General features: G+C 35.9%; 1 protein-coding gene across 1 annotated transcript; it reads left to right on the top strand.

The window, feature by feature from the left end:
• Nucleotides 1–2,733: 2,733 nt before the first annotated feature.
• LOC148300366 (uncharacterized) lies at nt 2,734–6,866 on the top strand. The gene is made up of 2 exons (XM_088274892.1): nt 2,734–2,845; nt 5,032–6,866. Exon 2 carries the CDS (start codon nt 5,072–5,074, stop codon nt 6,443–6,445), a length of 1,374 nt encoding a protein of 457 aa, XP_088131018.1. The 5' UTR covers nt 2,734–2,845; nt 5,032–5,071; the 3' UTR covers nt 6,446–6,866.
• Nucleotides 6,867–9,535: the final 2,669 nt, after the last annotated feature.

The following is a 9,535-nucleotide window of genomic DNA, read 5'->3' as shown; positions in this document are numbered from 1 at the left end:
AAACATGCATTACTGAAAATTGACGATTTTTGATTTATGACGTTCTTGAAAGGAGTGAGCGATATATGGAACGGACCTTCTTAGAAAGGAGAGTGAATGCAGAGTGAATGGTGCATTAAAATCAGTTTTGGAAAATAAAAATCTATCTGCAAAGGTTACCTGGCAGTACACAACGGAGTTCTGGTTCCAACCCTTATGTATGGAAGCGAAGCATGGAATTGGCAAAAGTAGGATGATAGCAGACTGAATGCAGTCGAAATACGATAATTCAGACGAATGTGTGGCAAAACGTTGTTTGATAGATGCTCGAATGATGATATAAGGAAGGAATGCAAGGCTGAGATGAGCATTATCGATAAAATTAAGAAAGGTGTGTTGAGATGGTTTGGACATGTGGAACGTATGAGTGAGGAAAGAACGGTTAAACAAATTTATGCGGCGAATGTAGTTGGAAAAAGAAGCAGAAGAAGACCGAGGAAAACTTGGCACAATCAGGTATGTCAAATACTTGAAAGCGGCCGGGTCAGGAGTCGTAATAATCGTCGAGTATGTATGAGGAATTGCGTGAATGTAGAAGAGGCGAAGAATGTTTGCAAAGACAGAGTGGTGTGGCGTTCGATTCTCTCTGACCACCCCTGCGGATAAGCGGCGTGATGGTTAGTTTGTTAGTTAGACTTTTTGTTCCAAGGTAAAGTTCGAGCAACGCACAGAATGCCGCCGTAAAAGGGTTATAAGGCACGTGCCCGCCACGTGCGAATGCTCTCTCATTACGTTTAAGGTAGGCCATAAAGCAGGGCGCGCCCGCAAACGATTTCATAACATTTTTTCACTGCCTGCTAGCCATAAAACGGCTCGTTAGGTCACCATTAAGGTTTTGACGGGATTAACGTGAAAAAGCGGGAAAAATAAACGCACTAATGGCCGCCGGCGCGGGGTTGCCAGAAGCGATAATTATTATTTTTTAATTCCGCGCGATTAGACAGGTGATTTGTATGTAATTATTATTCAGAATTTACTTAACTTTAAAAGGATTTATGTGTCTAATTGATCTCGCGAGTATTACATGTTATTTATGTCGTAAAATTAAATAAATTATAAGATGTAAGGGCTTTGGAACAGGTAGATAATTTCGTATATTTGGGTAGTATGTATTCGAGGAATGGAAAGATTGATAAAGATATAAAATGGAAAGCGAATGCTGGAAACAGAATAAATGGTATACAGAAATCAGTTTTTTAAAAAAAAATACTTTTAGTTATTTTTTATACAATTTCTATTCATTTCTACTCAATACAATCTAATAAATTTTAGTTGCTCAGAGCCTCTCCAAAAAAGGGATAGAGCTCTTGTGCTTGGAGAAGGAAAAACCTTAACTGGCAGTACACAACGGAGTCCTGGTTCCAACCCTAATATATGGAAGCGAAGCATAGAGTAAGCAAATGAAGGATGGGCAGACTGGATGCAGTCGAAATACGATCCCTCAGACAAATGTTAAGTTAGTTACTAACTAACCGCTTACTCGCAAAGGTACGCAGAGAGAAGAGATCGCTACACCAATCTGTCTTTGTAAACATTCTTCGCTTCTTCCACATTCATGCATTTTCGCATACATACCCGTCACATGATTTTTATTCAGTAAAAATGACAGTATAAGGTATCTTAACATGATATGAAACATATATTCCCTTTATATGAAAGAAGATGAAAGTCTGAGCATCCCAGGGCTTACGACTTGACATTTGGCTGGCTTAAGCGATCACTTTATACATTTATGTAATGTTCGCCACTCTGCCCAATATTGAATATCCGTATAGAATTACATTAAAACTTGAAACCAGTGTACATATATTTAATGGTTTTATAACCTTTTGCAAACGTTCAAGGTTTTCAATTCATTTGTAAAGTATGGACGTTTGCAGCGCCATCAGTTGAGGAATTGGTGAAGTATTTATAAAGCTTGTTCCGTTTGAACATAGGTAAATTCAAACTGAATTATTTCACACATATTTTTCAGGAGACAGAGTTTGAAATGACAGTCATTTATTTTACATTTTTCTATTTTGACCAATTTTTGATATAAAGTAATAATATTCAAATTATTTATTATATCAGACACTGGATTATTCTACATAAATAAATTCCATAAATTTATCCAAAAAAATCCACAAAATTCTTCAAAAAAATCGTATTTATACAGTAAAATAAATCGGGTACTCATACTTAATCTTACACAGCTATAAATTTAATACGCAAAGCAAACATTGGAAAAGTTGTTTTATTATTTTGATTATCATTTTCTATTTATTTCATTTCTATTCACCCCACACGTAAAGGGAATATAAATACCAATAAATTTTGTATTCATTTTAGGGTCTTTATAAAAAAAAACGTTTTTTTTAAAAGAAAACCTTTTGATTTAAAAAAGAAAAGGATCTGTAGATAATGCCAATATTTAATTTCAATGTAAATAAGAGTAATGAAACCCGTTGTTTTTAACTCAAATAATAAATTCAGTATAATAAATTCAGATAGAAGGCACATTTGAAAAAATGTTTTTAACATAAGATTCATGGATTTTTGAAAAGGAAAACTCAAATCTCCGCCTAACTCAGTTATAAATGGAAATTATTGAGGTAAGAACTTTTAATATTTAACTTTTAATGATACCACTGGCAGCCCCAATTTTGATATCCATAAATACAATAAAGGAAGAAAGCCAGCCGCCATATTGTCATACTACTGTCAAAAATGGTTATTGCCCGTGAATTATCTGTGTTGGTTTCATTTATTTATTTTTAACTAAAGTTACAAAGGTTAGGAGTGCGCTAGTGGCAGCCGGAGCAATGTAATTATTTAACAATGTTTATATTTAATACTCCTAAATTACTAAATAATTGTTAGAACTTAGGAAATCACAAGAACCATATCAATATTGACGTGACAATTTTGGTTCTTTGCGCTGTGATATGTGTTTATAAAGTTGATTATATCATTCGTTAGCTGTGTAATACTTGCATAAAAGTATATTTCTCTTATAGTTCTATGTGTGAGTACTGTATTAATTCATTAAGACTGAATTTTTAATATGAATGTCTTAAATATTTCATTACATTCGTTTTGGCAGTTCAAATCAGCAAATGTCACATGAGCTTAAGTTTTTTTTTTATATAATAAGGAGAAATATTTGTGTTCTTATTATTTACACAAATATTAAAATTTTATACTATTTCTGTGAGCCTAAGCGGCTCATTATTAGAAATACGTATCGAATTGTAGTAGAGTGGGTTCGAACCGATTGTTTTTTACTCCGTGACACTAACCATGGGACCATAACCTGACACCAGGTAATCTCTCATAGTGGAGAACTTCCGAAAGAAGTTTCTGAGGTCTACATGAGAGAGTACGGCTATTATCCTCGGCTCTACCCTACCCAATTCCTCCAGGGTATGCTTGGCTACAACAGTTTAGGGACTAGAAGGAACGTGTATTTTACTACGCACTTTTATTGATTATTGCGCGGTATGATGGATAATCCTGAAATTATGCAGAGCATTGGTCTGTATGTTCCCGATAGTTACCTAAGACAGCGTCGGCATAGATTGTTTCCCATTCCTAAATACAGGAGCAACCTGCCGATGGTTATGCCTGTAGGAAGAGCTACCGCTATGCTGCACAATATCACGACAGATATTGATCTGTTCCATGTGTCTGAGGGGGTATTCCGAAGTGGGATTTCCCTACAACTTAAACGAGATTCTTTTTACTCTCTTTATGAATTGTGTTATTAATATATCGTAGTCGTACAGGAGAAAGTGATCAAGTGCATTTTTTTTACAAAAACGTGACCATTGACTATTTGATATCTTACTAGCTTAATATTGCCCTGAAAACATCCCAAAGGATTTTAAACTTGGAAGTATAATATATTGACTTGTTAAAAATGACTAACTGCATTGATGTTTATTTTGTTGCCAAGCAAAAGTGACTTAAATGGCCCTCCTGAACTATTTATATTTTGTTAGTTGGTTACTTTCTCCTGTACGACTACGATATACTTGTCTTAAATATAAGTTTGATATGTACAGGGTGGCACTAAATTGATCACTTTTTCGAAAGTTGCTATAATTTTTGCAAATGGCATCGCACGTCAATCATATTTGACATTTGTGAACTAGACAGCTGCAGTGTGCAAACAGATTGATAAAACGGGCACAAATGTTTATCAACACTGGCAGCAGCAACTTGACGGATATCACCTTTCCCACTTATTTCCTTTGATTTTCATTATTTTAAATCTTATTTACTGTAACTGCAGACATTTTATTTATTGTTTCGGCATTAACTTTGTGGTAAGACATGTTACAATGATTAAAGAAAACACTTCGTTTTTTACCACTTAAGTTTTATTATAGACTACATGTTTCAGAAGTTAAACTTACATCATTCAGGTCTGTATAATAACTAAGAAGAAGTTTAACTTCTGAAACATGTAGTCTATAATAAAACTCAAGTGGTAAAAAACTAAGTGTTTTCTTTAATCATTGTAACTGCAGACAGTTGGTAGAATATCATATTGAATTGTTGGGTAATATATCCAAAATTAAACTGGGTTATTGGATTGAATTCTACTTTTATTTACGTATATATGATAATATGTGACGCGTTTCCTCTTATTAAGACATTATCAAATGGTCAGTGTTTGATAATGTCTTAATAAGAGGAAACTCGTCACATATAACTCGTCACATATATATGAAAATAATAGTATAATTCTATCCATTAACTGTGTTTAATTTTTGGATATATTACCCAACAGTAAATTTTTTTTTTATTTAGTAAAAAAGTTTTCCAAAAACAAAATCAGATAATTATTTTGCGTCACCTTAAATTTGTTAGTATACTGCAGCTGTAAAAATTATAAAATCTCCCGATACGGTGATTAATTTTGTGCCATCCTGTATATGTTAATTATCAAATAAATTGAATTGAATGATGTTATAAAATTGATGGATGTAATATTTTAATTTTCAGTTCTCGCGACGCCGTCTGCCGATGATGATCAAAGTCGAAGATGAATACTGAAAATGTGAAAGTAGAATATGGCCCCGAAATGTCGGAGCCCTTCCACCATCAGATATTTTACAACATAGAAGTGGAAACTGATCCGCTGTCGGAGAGTCCCGGAAAAGAAGACAAAACTGTGGAGGAATCGGAAGGAGAGGGTTCCTCCATCGCGGAAGACGACCATTGGGACGACATGACCGTGTCGGAGAAGCTGGTCAAGAAGTTCGACCAGGACTCTTCGAAGCCGGACTATTACATGGTTCTGAGCAATACGACCACCAATCAAGAGAGATACTGCTGTTTGTCTTGCGGCGCTCAGTACAGCAAGCTCAAGCGTCTCGTCAAGCATAAGTTAACTCATATCTCAGATACGGCGGATCCTCTGGGCGCAGACGGAGGCAAGCAATGCAAGTTCTGCCCTAAAGTTTACAAGACACAGCCGCAGCTGAGAACGCACATAAACTCGGTGCATCTCAGCCACCGAGATTTCCGCTGCACTCTCTGCAATAAATCCTTCGCGCAGATCGGACATTTGAAAACGCACCAAGTCACGCACACGGGCGAAAAGCGATACTCTTGCGACGTCTGCGATAAAAAATTCAAGCAAAGCGGCCACTTGTTGAATCACAAGCGCGTCCATACGGACGAACGCAAGTTTGTATGCCCCATATGCGGCAAGGGATTCAAGCAAAACATCCATCTGAAGAGTCATATCAAAACGCACACGGGCGAAAAGGACTATCTGTGCATTCTCTGCAAGAAGTCTTTTAAGCAGAGCGGGCATCTTCAAATGCACATGCGTACGCACACAGGCGAGCGGAAGCACGAATGCCACATATGCAAGATGCGCTTCAAGCAGTCGGGTCATTTGCAATCTCATCTGCGTACTCACGAGAAAGCCAATAGGCCGCCGGTCGCTAAAAATATGAAGAAGAATGAAGTCGAACCTAAGGACTTTCAAAATTTCCCTTTCACCTGTCCGATTTGCACCATGAAGTTCAAATTGAATCGATACTTGCAATCGCACGTCAAGATGCACGAGCGGACTAAGCTGGAGCGTAGGAAATTTCTCAGAATGAGAAAATCGGTACCGTCGGACGACGAAACCGACATTGAGAGCGATGAAGAGAACCGCATAGTCCTGGACGATGAAGAAGACGACGACGAGGAAGGGGTAGAACCCGAGGAAATTGAAATAATCTACGACGGACCTTCGCCGAGAGACGAGACGGAAGATTCAGAGAGCAAGGACGGTGACAAGTGTAAGGCTGAAAAGGAAGAAGACTCCGCTGATACAAATTACGAAATTGTGGCGACAGAGAATGCCAAACCGTCGGAAAGGAACGTCGTTATCATCAAACGGTGCAAGCAAACGAAATAGTTGACTATTCCCGATTGGAATATTCGAACAATGAACGTACTGGGACATTTTTGATTTAGATCGAGGGTGGCCAACCCGCTGCGGCCCTCCGGGTGTCTACTTGCGGCCCGCGGAGCAAATCACACATTTTTGCCTTTAGTGTACACATAACCACCAAAAGAACATTCCATCGTGCGTAGTTCGTATCATATCATGGTAGTATTTCACTATCCTGACAATTTCAAGACCCATAATGGCGTCAAGTAGTAGAGACGTTGGACTAAAGAAGAGAAGAGTAACAGAAGAACTGACAAGTTTTTAAGACAGATGGACTTTAAACTATTTTTTCGTGGAACTCAAAACAAAGCCAATATGCCTGATATGCAATGATTCTGTTTCTATCTTGAAAAAGTATAACATTAAACGGCATTACGAGGCTAAACATGCAAATAATTTAGAAAAGCACCTAAAAAAAAAATATATATACATATATATATATATATATATATATATATATATATATATATATATATATATATATATATATATATATATATATATATATATATATATATATATATATATATATATATATATATATATATATATATATATATATATATATATGCTGAAAATGTTGGCCACCCATGATTTAGATGTTATGTACTACTCCATCTTTTCTCACCTAAAAATTTGTCATTTTTTAAGGTCGTAGGACTATAAAAAAAAGTCCCAAAAGTGACTCAACTCGACCATAGATGGTGTCGAAGACTCGCATGTGAAAGTAGGTGTCAATTGAAAGATATACATATTTATATAACTTCAGAAATTTAAGTAGTGTGGTTGTCATTCGCGGGTCGAATGGTAAATGTTACATATATCGCCCACTCCTTTCAAGAACGTCATAATTCAAAAATCGTCAATTTTCAGTTGTGCATATTTTCAGAATACCCAAAAAATGTACTATATCATAATGTAATATGGCATATTTTTAACTTAATATTTACCCGCTACAGGGCAGAAAATGTCGTTTTTGCATTTTGAAGAAAAAGTATTGTTTACTTAATTTTTAAAATAAACTAAATATTTTTTAAATAGAGAAAAAACCTTTAGGTTTTACCTAAAAAGTTTTGTTGCACAGTAAAAAGTTCAATAAGTGGCTTGATATTAATTTTTAATACATTGTATTATATTTTTAAACTTTAAAAACATTCTCCTGAAAAATCAAGTTTTTTGATTTATGACGTTCTTGAAAGGAGTGAGCGATATGTAACATTTACCGATCACCAAGTGATCACTTTATATACATATATAATGTTGTATAAAGTGATCACTTAAACGATCCTATGAAAGGCAGTAATGATGAATTTATTTCAAAGCTCAATGTGAGTTGATGAATTAATTCCAAAACTAAATTTGTATCGATGAATTAATACCAAAACTAAATTAGTGTTGGTGAATTAATTCCAAAACTAAATTAGTGTTGATGAATTGATTCCAAAACTAAATTAGTGTTGATGAATTGATTCCAAAACTAAATTAGTGTTGATGAATTGATTCCAAAACTAAATTAGTGTTGATGAATTGATTCCTAAACTCAATTAAGGTTGATGAATGAATTACAAAACTGAATTAGTGTTGATGAATTAATTCCAAAACTAAATTAGTGTTGATGAATTGATTCCAAAACTAAATTAGTGTTGATGAATTGATTCCTAAACTCAATTAAGGTTGATGAATGAATTACAAAACTGAATTAGTGTTGATGAATTAATTCCAAAACTAAATTAGTGTTGATGAATTGATTCCAAAACTCGATTAAGGTTGAAGAAGTTTTAAAAATAATGTTCCTATTTGAGCAATACAATGCCGGAACCAAATCAAAATTATGAGCAATAATGTCCGCAAAACATGGTAAATGCCATTTAGGCTTCTGTTGTTTTGTTTTAGTAAATCTTCTCACAATAATCAAGACTTAGGAGCGAATGGCGTTTATGATGTTTTGCTGGAAAAGAGTCTATATAATGCGTAGTCCACCTTATATACTAGAAAGATACTAATTATTTCTGTAAATAGACTTCTAATATGTGACTAGAGATTCTTTTGTTATTTACAAATTATATTTTGGATCAATATTTTTTCTCTTATGCAATTATCTTTTTAATAAATTCTAAGCCTTATATAAATCATTTTCAGTGGTATTATTTGAGATTTTTTTTCACAAACTTACTCCAGGCTTTTCTGTCGGCTGCCAGCTCCCGTGCATCCTCCCAAGTCAGATCCGCGTCCCGAAGTTCTGACGAGAACTGCCGACGAATTGTCAGCAGTGGTCGGGAACCTGATGCCAAGGCATCAGGTTACAAGTAAAAGAGGCAAGCTTGATGGCGGCTCTCGGGAGGCATGCGGACTACATGGCCAAGCCAACTGAATCGCCTTTTCTTGACGACAGTTGTGACCAAGATTTGCTGCGTCCTACGCCTTATCTTTTCATTCCTCACAAAGTCAAACCACCGCACGCCTAGAATTCTCCGCAGACACCTATTCTCAAAGCTCAGTACACGGCTGCTCTGGGCCCTTGTAAGGTGGCATGTTTCACAGCCGTATAAGAGAACAGGAGCAATGCAGGCATTGTATAGGCGGCATTTGGTCTTCACCGAGTATAAATCTGATCTCCTGACAGCCTTCATACTGTTAAATGCGGACCCTGCGAGTCCTAATCGCACTCCCAGTTCCTTTTGAAGACTCCCATTTTCAGTTATGTTCACTACCAAGTACCGTAGAATGGGGCTTCTTGAACTTTGATGTGTTACTTGAGCCCAGTACAAAAAACATATTTAAATTGTGATATGAAGAAGTGTCACCTATCAGGGAAACAATGAATCATGTCGATACGTACATTATTGTAGACCAAATACAGATCTAAATATTTTTTTTTTGTACAGGGCTCAAGTAACACATCAAAGTTCAAGTAGCCCCGTTCTACGGTACTTGAAACTCTCGACCCTTTCGATGAGCTAGTTACTCTATGTCAAGGGTTGTTGGGCATCTAGCCATGAGCTGTTGCACAACACATGGGTTTTTGCAACATTTATTGTAAGCCCCATGTGCGTA

Source organism: Brachycentrus maculatus, unplaced genomic scaffold (genome assembly GCF_059751285.1).
Source record: "Brachycentrus maculatus isolate JH-2025_06_01 unplaced genomic scaffold, ASM5975128v1 h1tg000741l, whole genome shotgun sequence".
NCBI classification, from domain to species: domain Eukaryota; kingdom Metazoa; phylum Arthropoda; class Insecta; order Trichoptera; family Brachycentridae; genus Brachycentrus; species Brachycentrus maculatus.
Note: the sequence above shows the minus strand (reverse complement) of the source record. Positions and strands in the feature narration are given on the sequence as shown.